Raw genomic sequence first — 13,899 nt, forward strand, 5'->3', positions numbered from 1 at the left:
GGACAGCAACACTCCAAAGAGAAGGGGTTGAAGTTCAGGATCCTCTGAGAGACCCAGTAGGAGGAATTCTGATACCTCTGTGTGGTTTCCTGCTTCCATGGAGCTGGTGTGTCTGCTGGAGGTGGAAGCAAAAGCAATGTTCAGTGAACATCCAACTGGCACCTGAGCTCATTAGCACCTCTTGATTCCAACTTTAGGTAGACAAATTCACCCTCTGTTAAGTCTTTCCAATGACAGTGATTCACTAAGTCATGTGGGAGCCCATTTCCTTTTGAAATGTTATTTCAAAAAAAGGTTATTTAGCCTTTTTGAAATTAAGCAGAAATCTCTTCTTGTCTCCTACTCACTGGTTCTAATTCCAGTTGAGGTTATGGACATAAAGAATTTCTTCTAAAATAGTTCAAGGCTTTTAATATCATTTCTTTTATAATTTCCATACTTTCTTCATTCAAATAGCTCTGATCCTTATTAAGACATGTATTCTCAACTCAAACAACTTTAATTCTATGACTTGATGCTTGCTATCCATGTCATAGTTAACACTGAAGTGCCTTATTTATTTTATTTCTAAAAATATGGTTACTTCTATTACCTTCTTTGTGAGGGTTAGAGATGTCTTTGTGCACAGTAGGATCTCAATAAATGACATCTATTTTTATCATTATAATATGTTCTTTATGACAATTATATTTGATATGTAACTCTCCCAAAGTACAGGATAGAGATGTGATTTATCAAATGGGATCTGGAGTCAGACTTCATAGAATCAAATTTTGCTCCACCAATTCATTACTCGTGTGACCTTGGCAAAGTTATTTAATCTCTCCTTGTGACAGATACCTCACCTCCACAATGGGAGTAGTAAATATTCCCTACGTTGTAAGACTGATGAGTGAATTAAAAGAGATGATGCATGAAGCTTTTCTTGTGATTCCTGTGACATACACTGGACACTTGATAAATGTGAGCTTCTGTTCTTAACATCACTATAAATCAGTCTTGTGTGGCTATCATTATCAATATTCCTCTTAAACTGTGCCAGTCAATGAAGATGGAATTCTGATTATCATACACAGCACAAATCTGTTACCTCTTTTCACTGCCATGCAGCACTTCTAAATAATGAAAATTCCTATGGCTCCCTGTTTCAGAAAATGCCTGCCAGGTGGATTCTTTCACGAAGAGAGAAAAATAGGTGAACAATAAAGATAAGAGGAGGGAACAAATCAGAAAGCTTTAAAATAAAATGCAAAGTGTGTGTTCTCATGTGTGCTCATGTGTACGTGCTCAGAAGTGGGGATGTGTTGTACTAAAAACCAGTAGAGTTTATTGCAAAAACATATGGTTGATAGATTTGATTTAAAAATATTCAAAGCTTCTGTAAATCAAATCATCCTAAAATTTGAAAGGAAAATTTAAGAAGTGATTATAAATGTCTACATGCTCCATGATAGAAATAACGTCCATTATGTTAATTCCTAGAGAATCCTGATTAACTCACAGAGAAAAAATCATTGAGGACCTATTTAGTCGGGGCTGGTGGATGAAGAAATCTTTTTCTGATATATGAATATTTGAACTGTGGAAGGAAGGATGCGTAACTGTTAACCAAGGGAAATAAGGAAAGGCCAAGCATTTTGGGCTGAGAGAACAGAATTCATGGTTAACCTGTGAGTCATGGAGCTTGGGAATGAAGGCACTTGAGAGTCAAGTGAGATGGAGAACAGAGAGGGAGGCTCAGGAAGACAGAGTGGGGGAGCCCCACAAGTCCAGCATCCTGTGCAATTCCTTGATGTGCCTCTCATGTTGCTAATGTTATGTTTATTTGTGGGTCAGAGAATGTGACTCTTTTTGCTCACCATTGTCTTTCCAGGGACTGCCATGGTGCCTGGCACATACTAGGTGCTCAATACATACAAGTGTTACATGTCTAATAAATAATGAGACCCAAGTGTCAACTATGACACAAAAGAGATGTTGAAACTCACATATGCCTGCATATAGACACAAAATTGAATATTAAACTTAAATCAAAGTTTTTAAATCTATACTAAGAGAATAATACATCATGGATAACAAACACCTATTCTAGAAATGGGAAAGTGGTTTAATACTAGGATGTTTGCTAATATAATTCATCACAAAAATAGGTCAATGAGTAGAAATCATAACCATAATCACAATAGAAAATGCATTTGAGAAAAGGTAACAGTCATCACCGTGGTTTGCACCCGGGCAGGACAGAGCCTTTTGCTAAATGAGGAAATCAAGGACAATTTATAAACCCAATAAAGAATGGTAGTTTTAAAACTACAGCAAACACAATATTCTACATTAAACACTAAAATATTTGTGTTAAATTCATGAAAAGACCATGGCAGTCTACTCCAATTTTAATCACTAGATAGTCTCCTGAATATTTAAAAGACTTTGGTAAGATGAGAATAGGAAACTGGGCTGAGTACAGAACATCAGAAATAATTATCGTAGATGATATTATGAACACTCAAGTTCAACAACAACAACCAATACAGAGCTATTAAGTGCTATCAGTAAGGCGAACCCATGCATAAATTGTTAGGAAATAGAAAAAATCCAGTCACATTAGGAATAAAGTAGACAATACTTTGTGTATAATAGATCTCCAGTGAGTAGTTAGTGAATAAATGATTGGACACAGGAAATCTAACAGGAGCCCACAGTTATGCAAAAGAGTAGAGAAGAGGTGGAGACTCTGGAAAATAACTCCGATCACAGAAAGTCCCAAGATTCCAAAGAGAGAGAGAAGGAAACAGAGCAAGCACTGGAAAAGACTGGGCTCAGCGGAAACTAAAGCACCTTCAAAGTACAGAGACTTCACCATTATAGACTAAATAAATACGAGCCCGTCTCAGCCTCATAACTCTAGAGATAAACCCCAGTGCCCAATTTCTTTCATCTTTTTTTCTTACTCCACCAGTCCTCGCTGGACACAGTGACTCTCTCTGATGGTTAACATCGAAGCTTTCTGTTCTCTGAGGTTTGCCCCTGGGAAGCCCAGTTGGCTTTGCATTTGGCTGGGAACAGAAAATTATCAGTAAGGGGCAACAGAAACATGGCTAAAGTTTCCAGAGTCTCAAGGGTTGAATTCTCAGAGCACCTCATTATACAAATTGTTCTACTGACTTACTCTATTCCAAATAATTCAGCTCCCTTTGTGGGCAAAGATAAGAGAATGGAAAGTTTTCAGCCAACATTGTGCCTTGCAAGGAGCAAAGGTGGGAAATGAATTTTTTCTCTTTCAAGGAGAAACTCTTTTTTCTTTGATTTGACTTAAAAATTACAAATTGTGTCCTAAGGGAAGTATAATTTCTACAAGGACCAAACCCAGGAACCAACTTTCGGTGATGGTCCCTTGAGAATCTTGGGAGACTTTGTGGATCACTTGGGCTCCACAAAATGTCATGGAGGCAAAGAGATCTTTCTAAAAAGAAGCAGAGTGGCTAACAGTTTTGGTTTTGTTGAAACGACCAACCAAGTGAGGACTGAAAAATATCCCTTGACATTTGCTGGTGACATGGAGGCCTTTATTGATATTAGAGAGAGCTCTATTTATTACCCCTAAATGGAGGGGCAGGGCAGAAATAATCCAGGTAGAGTGTGTTGAAGAGTGATTATTGAGGAAATATAGGTGGCAAGTATAAGTCATGCATAAAGTTTGCCAGAGAAGGGGAGGACAGAGGTAACATACAGCCTAAAGGCAGTATGATATATAAGAAGTTAAAAAAAAATAATGAAAGATAGAGGAATACATTTAATTTCAAAGAGAATGATGATATTTCATGCAGGTATTTGAATATGCAGGAAATACTGAATGGATAATTCACAGGATGCAGTACACACTCTAAAACAATGACACTCATAATGTGCTATATCTCCATTTAGAGAACACATGAATCCAGAAATCAGGGGTTTGATGTAGAAGCAGCCACTTGGGAAGTTTGTGCTTCGGGTCTGCACACCTCTGGCCATGGCAGATTTAGAGGTCTTAACTCCTAAAGGGATAACACTTTCAGAGACATGGCAAAGTCCCATGAAACTTCAGGCTGTGCTGCTGCCTGGCACTTCAGATCCCTCATGCTAAGAAGAGGAGTCACCGTCCTGGCAGGTGTAATTGACCTGGTCATCAAGGTCATTGTGTGATCATGGCAATGGGCATGCACTGGCACCTGCTGTTCTCAGTCAGTGGTAGGGAGCAGCCCAGGAGCATCCTCAGCACAAACACCGTGGAGGATGCAGGTGGCTGTCAGTCAGTTATGCTCCCACCGCAAGAGATCTGAGTGCTATGGGTGAGGCAGCTTCTTTAGCTGAGGGCATTTCTCAAGGAGGGCTGAGAGCTGAGGGCTGTCAAATGTCTGTACTCCCTGTTCCTGGGAAGGGAAGAATAAGCCCTTAATCATGAAGGAGGATCTGGGCAACACAGTACAGCATTCACTAGAGTCCATATTTTGGGACATTTGGATCAACATTTTTAAGTGACGTGGAATTGACATATAACATTATATTAATTTGGGGTGTATAACATAATGGTTTGATATTTGTATATACTGGGAAAGGATCACCACCAGAAATCTATTTAACATCCATCTCTACATGTAGTTACAAATAATTTTTCTGGTGATGAGAACTTTTAAGATCTACTCTCAGCAACATTCAAATATACAATACAGTGTTGTTAACTATAGTCACGTGCTTTATACTACATCACCAGGACTTCTTTATTTTATAACAGGAAGTTGGTACCTTTTGACCACCTTCACGCATTCCTACCCACTTCTGGCAACCACATATCTGTTCTCTGATTCTATGAGTTTGTTTCTTTTTACGAATGTCTTCATCAGTATGTTAAAGAAAAATAAAACAGATCAATACTGCTCATCCCAGGAATTTAAATATGCAACTTCAGGCTATCTACTTACATTCATTTATTGCATAACTAAATCAAAGAAAACCTGGCAAGTTTAAGGAATCAAAATGTATTTTCTAATTTTCAACAGACATTTCTGCAAATGTTGTTGTGTATTTAGTGGGAGGTGCGTACTCTCAAAGTAGGAAAATAAGGATATATCTTTCAAATGTCAAATAATGTGGATTTTTCAATGAGATAACACTCCTTTGAACATGGAAGCATTCAGAAATGACAATTAATGAACATAAAAGGATTGTTGCTATGAACTATAATAATTTAACATTATTCTAACAATTCAAAGAAATGCATAAGATGAAAAAGGAAAGGGACATAAGCATTGTAAAGTAAAAGACAAATATGTGATTATTTGTAGATAAGCTTCTGGAGGCAGAGAGCCCTCAAATCTCTGAACATGCAGCCTGTGTGGCTCCTTCATCATCCATTTCAACAAATCCCCTAGGGAAGTTGTTTTCAAATTATAACCATGCATAAGATCCACCTTTATGGCCTATTAAATATAAGTGGCTGGGACTGTCCCTTGAGTTTCTGATTTAGTAGATCTGGGATGAAGGACACAAATTTGCACGTCTAACAAGCTCCCACTGATGCTAGGGCTGCTGGTCTGGAGACATTTGGAGAGACACTTGTTTGTTTTCCTAGTACTCTGGTCTAATAAAAGTTTTCCCTCCACTGTTTACATCTCACCTTCCCAAACCAACCCCCAGCGTCTACTAAGATACACTGGCTCTTTCAGATGTTCAGATGGCATCATGGAAACGCCTGGGGGCCCTGGCTCCTTCTCCTACACTGAGTTTTCCCCAGAAAGTACAATGAGATGCTCCAGCCAGGGACTTCATTACTCATATCTCTGGGAGGCCCGGGATGGTTTGCTTACGGGACACTGGAACCTTCTTTAAAGTTTCCAGGACCTTGGCAGCTGAATTAAATAAATTATTCTATTTTCATTCTACTCTTCAAACAATCATGCTCCCTTGGGATACAAGGAGTATAACAGAAACAAAACTTCCTGCCATTTCTGTTTCCCTGAAGATAGCTGTGGAGAGAGATGCATTTCTTTCTTCCAATTATTCCTTTTTATTTCGTACATTGAAACATTTGCAGTCAACAAGATCATTCCCCTGGAGATTAAAAAAACTTTATCTTCTTTCAAAGAAGTCTCCCAGGGCTCCTTAAGATCCTGCCCTAATTCATGCCTCCCCTTCACAGCATTTAATTTCAAAGTTAGCAGTTTCTCCCTGAAGGGTGTCTTACTGTTACAAAGAGCCCAATAGACTTGACCCTCTGAATCTCATTGTCTCAAAAATAAAATGAATGTGAAAGGTCCCTATTTTCAGAAGGAGAAGGCGGCAACTAGTGACACTGCTACTGAAAAATCAATTAAGTTGAAGAATAGAAATATCCTTTAGAATTTGCTGGGGACAAGAAGTTATTGCAGATTCCAGGGAAATCAATTGTGCTGGAGGTAGAAAGACTACAGATGAGATGGATCAAGAGAGATTGAGCAGAATGGGAATGCAAGTAGCCAGTATACTAAATTCTCCAAAAACAGGAGCAATACCCAAATGGGAGTATGCATCTATGAATGAGGTTCATTTTCATTGAAAGAAACGGGAATGTGGAACATTCCCATGACATTGGAAATTATAACATTGCATTTAGACATTGATATACACAGGACAAAGAAAAGATAAGTGGTATGTAAGTTCTCCCAATAGTTAGGAGGAGATGGGATTCAAAGTTCAGCTGGTGGTTTTTAAGAGGCAGTCACTGACATAATAATTATAGAAATAATGGTTTAATTACAATGGTGTCTAATACTGTGGTGGATGGTATAGTGTCCAATGAGACCATATATCTAGCATGGGCCTATAACTGAAACGGAAGGATCATGAATAGGATTCAGCCCTGTATCAGCTTGTCTTTCTAAGTGCCGACTCTCTCAATGGAAACTTCTCCCTCTTTCTGTATAATTACTTGATTCATACTGCCACTTGTGCACACTCAGGGTCATCAGACCAATACATTTGACCTCTGAGATGATAGCATCGATGGGGTGTTCATTTTGCCCATCACCGCAACCTTTCCAAGATTCAAATGATGTTTTATCCTCCCTAAAATATTTCCCCTCCAGTTATTCCCATACTATGAAAGCTAAAAGCATCAACTCTGACTCCATGGAATTGTTCTACTTCAGTGGTTCTCAATCAGGCTGAGTTTGCCCCCTACATGACAACTGGCAATGTCTGGAGACATTTCTGGTTATCACAACTAAATATTGGCATCTAGTGTGTAGATAACAGGGTTCTCAAAAATGTTACCATACACAGGACAGCGCCTCATGAAAATAATTGTATAGACCAAAATGTCAATATAGTTGTGGGTTAGAAATCCTGGTAAAGACTGTTGAGAACTAATGTTAAAATATTTGTCTAAAAAATCCCAACCATTCTTTATTATTATACAGTGATAGTGAAAATATGATCTGAAGGAAATTTCACAAGCCCACTTCATTATTTTTGTGCTACTTTATCTTTTCCCTTGTGGTTAAATTTGTGTAACTTACAATGTACGGTTTTGAGTATTTTTAAGTGTACAATTCTGTACCCTTGTCATTAAGTATATTCACATTGTTGAGCAACCATTGCTACCATCATCTCCAGAACTTTTTCATTTTCCCAAACTGAAACTCTGTCTTCATTAAATGTTAACTCCTTATTACACCTCACGCAGCCCCTGGCACCCACCTTTCTACTTTTTGTCTCTGTGAATTTGACTCCTCTAGTCTTGTCACATAAGTGGAATCATATTATATTTATACATTTGGATATCTCAATTTTGACATTTCAAAACCTGAACTTCTGGTGTTCTCTTTCCTTCCCAAATCTGTTCCCCCACAGTCCTCCCTGTCTCAACAGATGCAGTTCCATTTTTCTAATTGTTCAGGCTCCAATCCCTGGAGTCATTCTTGTCACCTCTCTTTCTCTCACTCCCATATTTTGCCTGCCAACAAATCCTCTTGGCTCTATCTGCAAAATATAGCCCAACTGAGCCCTTCTGAATTCTTTTACTACTATCTCCCTCAGATCCCAGCTACCTATAGCTCACCTGGCTTGCTGCAGTCAGTTCCAAGCAGCCTTCCTCATGCTGTACAATCCATTCTCAATAGAGCAGCCAGAATGATTGTTAAAAATCCTAATTGTGTCCTGTGTCAGCTCAAAACCCAGGAATGAGTCTCCACATCACTCAGAGCAAATGAAAGAAAAAGTCCTTCAATGACAGAGAAAGCCTCACTGATCAGCCCCTGATAGCTGTCTCCCTCTTCTACTATGCTTCCCCTCACTGTTCTGCAGCCCCATTACCCTCAGGCCACCTCCCGCCTCACGTTGTTTGTATGAAACTGACCCTCTGCCTGGGCCACTCGGTCCCCAGATATGCACTCACCTAGGTCATTCACTGTCTTAACAAATGTACTTTCCTGTTTTGTTTTTTTTTTCTTTTTGTGAGGAAGATCAGCCCTGAGCTAACATCCGTGCTAATCCTCCTCTTTCTGCTGAGGAAGACCAGCTCTAAGCTAACATCTATTGCCAATCCTCCTCCTTTTTTTTCCCCAAAGCCCCAGTAGATAGCTGTACGTCGTAGTTGCACATCCTTCTAGTTGCTGTATGTGGGACGCGGCCTCAGCATGGCCGGAGAAGCAGTGCCTTGGTGTGCGCCCAGGATCCGAACCCAGGCCACCAGTAGTGGAGCGCACGCACTTAACTGCTAAGCCACGGGGCCGGCCCCAATAAATGTACTTTCTCAAGGAGGTTTATTAAGACCATTCTTTATAATATGATGCATAACGTCCCCACTCTCCTGATCCTCTTTATCCTGTGGAGTTGTGCCTAAAATAGTGGCTGACACATAGTAAATACTCAGTAAAAATAGGTTTGATAAATTGAATAAACAAATATGGTTCTGAGGTGATTGCCAGTAACATTGTCTCCTGAGCACTGTTGATTGGCTCAAGGTTGGAAGAGGAAATCTTTGTGTCAATTAGAATCCTTTTCTGAGCTTTTTCATTTTTTCTAGACATGAGGAGCTAAAATAAAGTCAGCTTCACCTAGTAGTGAAGCTACCAGGTGTGAGTTGTGAGAGCTGCTCGTTTCTGAGACTCGTTCCACGTGGAGGTAGCCAATCTGAGAAAATAAAACTGATAAGCTGAATGGAAATCTTCATAGTGTTTGAGCCTCTGTGTCCAGTATCCAGCTGAACTTCTGCTCAGCTATGTTCTGATGAATCAGGAAATTCTATTCTATCACTTGCTACCAAAACCAATCTGTCTGGTGCATGCTTATATTTATGAGAGTCAGGACCAAGAGGAGATAATGCCCAATGAAAATTAGAAAGCAGTGCCATAACAGACCCTCCACCTTCTCAGCTCAATGCCTTATCAATCAATTATTGGCAACTTGTAACTCACACATATCTCTTATGATAGATTTAATAATAGCCTCCCAAAGATATTTGAACCTGTGAATATGTCACCTCAGATGGCAGAAGGCACTTTGCAGATGTGATTAATCAAGGATCTTAAGATAGAGAGATTACCCTGAATGATCTAAGTGGGCTCAATGTAATCATAAGCATCCTCATAAGACAAAGAGAGGTGGGCTAGAAAAAGATTTGAAGATATTGTACTGTTGACATTGAAGATGGAGGATGGGTCCATGAACCAATGAATGAAAGAAGCCTCTAGAATTTGGAAAAGACAAAGAAACAGATTCTCCTCTAGAGTCTCCAGAAGGAAAGCTTCTCTGCTGACACGTGTTACATTTCTGACCTCCAGAATTGTGATACAGTAAATTTGTGTCATTTTAAGCCACTAGACTTCTGGTAATTTGTACAGAAGCAAGAGGAAACTAATACATTTTCTTCCAAAATCTACTCATCTCATTGGTACTGCTTTAAGTCAGGTCCCCATCATCTCTCCTCTAGACTATTTCCAGCCTCCTAAGTGTTACTTCTGCTTCCAAATTATCCCACTCAGGGCAATCGTAAAGTCTTCATACTATACGTATGATTACAGCATGGCTCTGGTTTTCAATTGCTTATAAAATCCTTAGTATGTCAAATTAGACTCTCGATGATCTGTCCTCCATCTACATAACCAATTTTATCTCTAATGTCTCAGCCATAATTTTCTTTTATCTTCCTGATATGCCTCACTCTTGAATGTCACCCAAATATACACCCCAGTTAAGTTTCTACTTATTATTTCTTATTAAAAATTCAAGAATATTCTCTTTTGAGAAGTTTTCCTGAATACCAAGTGTAGACCAAGATGTGGGAAAACTGAACCTTCATGATTTCCTGGTGGGAATTTAAAGTGGTGCAGCTGCTTTGGGAAATAGATGCGAGTTTCTTAAAAAGTTAAGCATAAATTTACCACAGAGCCCAGTAATTTCACTCCTAGCTGTCTACCCAAGAGAAATGAAAATGCATGTGAACACAGAGACACATGAATAAATGTTAATAGCAGCATTATTCATAATAATTCAAAATGGGAAATATCCGTTGTCCATCAAGTGATAACCGGATGAGCAAAATGTGGTATATACATACAGTAGAATACAATTCTGCAATTAAAAGGAACAAAATATTTCTACATACTTCCACATGGCTGGGCCTCAAAAACATATGCTAAGTCAAAGAAGCCAGAGAAGAAAACCACACGTTGTATGATTCCATTTATACAAAATACCTAGAGAGCAGGAAGTTTATGGAGATAGAAAGTGATAAGCAGTTTCTTAGGGCTGAGGTGGGAATGGAAATTAACTGCAAATGACACAACGGTACTTTTTGAGGTGATAGACATATTGTAAAGCTAGATTGTGGTAATGATTGCATAACTCGATAAATGTACTAAATCATTGAATTTCAATTTTCATGGGTGATTTCATGTATGTCAATTTTGCCTCAACAAAAATGTTAAAAACTAAATGTCTAAAGAGCTTTTCCTGCAATTACTCAAGGTGAGTTGAAAATTTTTACCTTTGTTTTTCAAAGGAGCTATTACATACCAATATTATTATGCTCATCCCTCTGAATTGAAAACATTTGCATCTCTCTGGTCCCCTCCACAATTCATACACAATAGACAATAAATGCACATTGGATTAAACTTATGGAATCAACGTGAATTGAAGCCACATAAAATAAGTCTTTCATCTCTAGCAAATTACATTTTTGAGTAATTATGCAGTAATTAATATGTCTTCAGTAATTAGTTCCTTTTTTTGCTCTCAAAGTCCCTAAATCATTTCATGATGTTGTCTTTATACATCAGAGTCTTTATCACCTGCGTTAGTTTTGGTTTCCACGGAAGCACACATTAAGCCTAGGATTCATACACAAGTACTTTATTAGAAGGAGCAACATATGGATAGGAGACGGGAGAAGTGGACACAAGAAAGAAAATACATCCAATGCAGCTTGCATTGCCAGGTAACACAGGAAATGAGCAGTTTCATCCTGTGAGGAAATTCTGGAAAATGATAAAAATCCACCCTCAGAATTGTCCCAGGTAAAAAGTGAAGGAGATGGCATACCCTGCACCTCTCCTTCAATAGCTGTCTCTGATGGAACATAATCCTGTGTCATTTCTGCCACTACATATTTGGCAAAATAGGGTCCAGTTTGTGTTGGCAATTGGCAGTCATGCGATGGAGATGGTAAGACAATTCCAGAGAATGTGTATGAGTATCAACAGCTTCTACTACTCCTTCCTTCCCTGCAGACTCAATTCCATCAACATCCTTCTCAAAAAGTGAACTATGTTTTCAACACCTTCCACACATGTGTAACGATGATTCTGATTGAACCTGGAGAGGACCCCACCTAAAATTAAGCCATGTGAGAAAACAATTGTGATTCAATTATATTCACTATAACGTTTCAGAATCTTGGAGCGTACATCTCAAAATTTCAATAGTGGGAAATAAAAGTCAAATGAAAGAGGGAAAGGAAGAAAGGAAGGAAGGAAGGATCACAAAGAACGAAGCAACACCTCAGATACCAATATCCATGGTATATTATTATGAATCATCTGAAAAGAAAAAGGAAACACATAGAGACAGAGATTGGATTGGTGGTTACCAGAGGGGAAGGGGGGCGGGAGGAGGGCGAAAGGGATAATTCAGCACATGTGTGTGGTGATGGGTTGTAATTAGTATTTGGGTGGTGAACATGATGTAATCTATGCAGAAATAGAAGTATAATGATGTACACCTGAAATTTATACCATGTTATAAACCAATGTTACTGCAATAAACAAAAAATTTTTTAAAAACAGAAAGAAAGAAAAAAAAGAAAAATGTTTTAAGTCTACATCCTACTCTGAAGTTGAAAATCACATCACTGTTCTTATGAAACATAGGATAGCAAAGTCATTTTCAGCTAGCCAGGTTAGAGTCGAACTCAATCTCAGTCTCTTCTTTTGAAAAGTGGGGTGAAGGAGAGAAAATAACTGAAAGAAATATTTTGAGGATGAAATAAATTTGTACACGTGAAGAAACAAGCATAGTCCTGATGTGGTAAGCACTTGTTGTGACTGAAATATAATTTTCAACACATTTCTTCTGGAAAAACAAGCCTACAATCAAATGAAGGTAAAGAACAGCAACGTTTGAGAAGCTAATGTTGGGGAAAACCACATCAGCACTTCATATGATAAGTGCTTTAAATCTAAAGCTAGAAATCTTAAGAATGACTGCAAGAAAGCTGAACAAACAGAACGTTATGGACAGTTCCTGTATCAACAGGAAAAGTCAAAGAGAAATTACTGAGGATGTTTTTGAAGAGAAACAAAGACCAAAACAAATTAAAGTGGAATTTGGGTATTGAAGAAATCAAGCATATCATTTAGGGGAGAAAAAGAACCAGGAGATTTAAAGTTGCAACATTTGTCTTGGGACACACAGTGTCCACCAACTTCTGAGGCCAGGGACCCATCACAGACAGGAGGCTGCCTGGCTGAAGAGCCTTCCTAAGGCCCCTTTCACATCTTCGTTCCTCAGGCTGTAGATGAAGGGGTTCAGCATGGGGGTGACCACGGTGTACATCACTGATGCAATTGAGCTTCTCTGGGAAGAATTTTTCAGCGCAGAACTCAGGTAGACCCACAGGCCTGTCCCATAGGACAACGAGACCACAGAGAGGTGAGACCCACAGGTGGAAAATGCTTTATACTTGCCCTCAATGGAGACCATCCTCATTAAGGAGGAGACAATTTGACAGTAGGAAAAAAGGATTCCAGTGAGTGGAAACACACCCAGCAGAGCAGTGGCCACATACAAGGAGATGTTATTAATGAAGGTGTCAGAGCAGGCTAATTTGAGAACCTGAGACAGTTCACAGAAGAAATGTGGGATTTCAGTGCCTATACAGAAGGTCAGTCTCATCATCAGTAGAATATGAAACAGGGAGACCCAGGAAATGATGAGCCAAGACATCAGAACCAGGAGGCCACACAGGTGAGGGTTCATGATGACTGTGTAGTGCAGGGGGTGGCATATGGCTACAAACCGGTCATAAGCCATCACGGTCAGGAGGAAATTGTCCAGTCCAAAAAACACCATAAAGAAATACACCTGAGTGAGACATCCTATGTAGGAGATGTCTTTGCTGTGTGTCTGGATGTTCAGTAGCATCTTCGGGATGGTGGTGGAGATGAAGCAGATGTCTATGAATGACAGGTTGGAGAGAAAGAAGTACATGGGGGTGTGGAGCTGGGAGTCAGAGCTGATGGCCAGGATGATGAGCAGGTTCCCAAGCAATGTAACCAGGTACATGGACAGGAACATTCCAAAGAGCAGGGGCTGCAGTTCAGGATCCTGTGAGAGACCCAGGAGGAGGAATTCTGATACTTCCGTGTGGTTTCCTGCTTCCAT

General features: G+C 39.3%; 1 protein-coding gene across 1 annotated transcript; it reads right to left on the reverse strand.

Annotated features, from left to right (window-relative positions):
• Positions 1 to 12,960: 12,960 nt before the first annotated feature.
• LOC131394617 (olfactory receptor 7D4-like) lies at positions 12,961 to 13,899 on the reverse strand. Its single transcript, XM_058526005.1, has one exon. The coding sequence runs from the start codon at positions 13,897 to 13,899 to the stop codon at positions 12,961 to 12,963; it is 939 nt and encodes a 312-aa protein (XP_058381988.1).

Source organism: Diceros bicornis, chromosome 30 (genome assembly GCF_020826845.1).
Source record: "Diceros bicornis minor isolate mBicDic1 chromosome 30, mDicBic1.mat.cur, whole genome shotgun sequence".
NCBI classification, from domain to species: domain Eukaryota; kingdom Metazoa; phylum Chordata; class Mammalia; order Perissodactyla; family Rhinocerotidae; genus Diceros; species Diceros bicornis.

What these genes read in the sequence shown, in the direction of transcription:
- LOC131394617 (XM_058526005.1), bottom strand. Translation starts at nt 13,899, where the DNA reads ATGGAAGCAGGAAACCACACGGAAGTATCAGAATTCCTCCTCCTGGGT.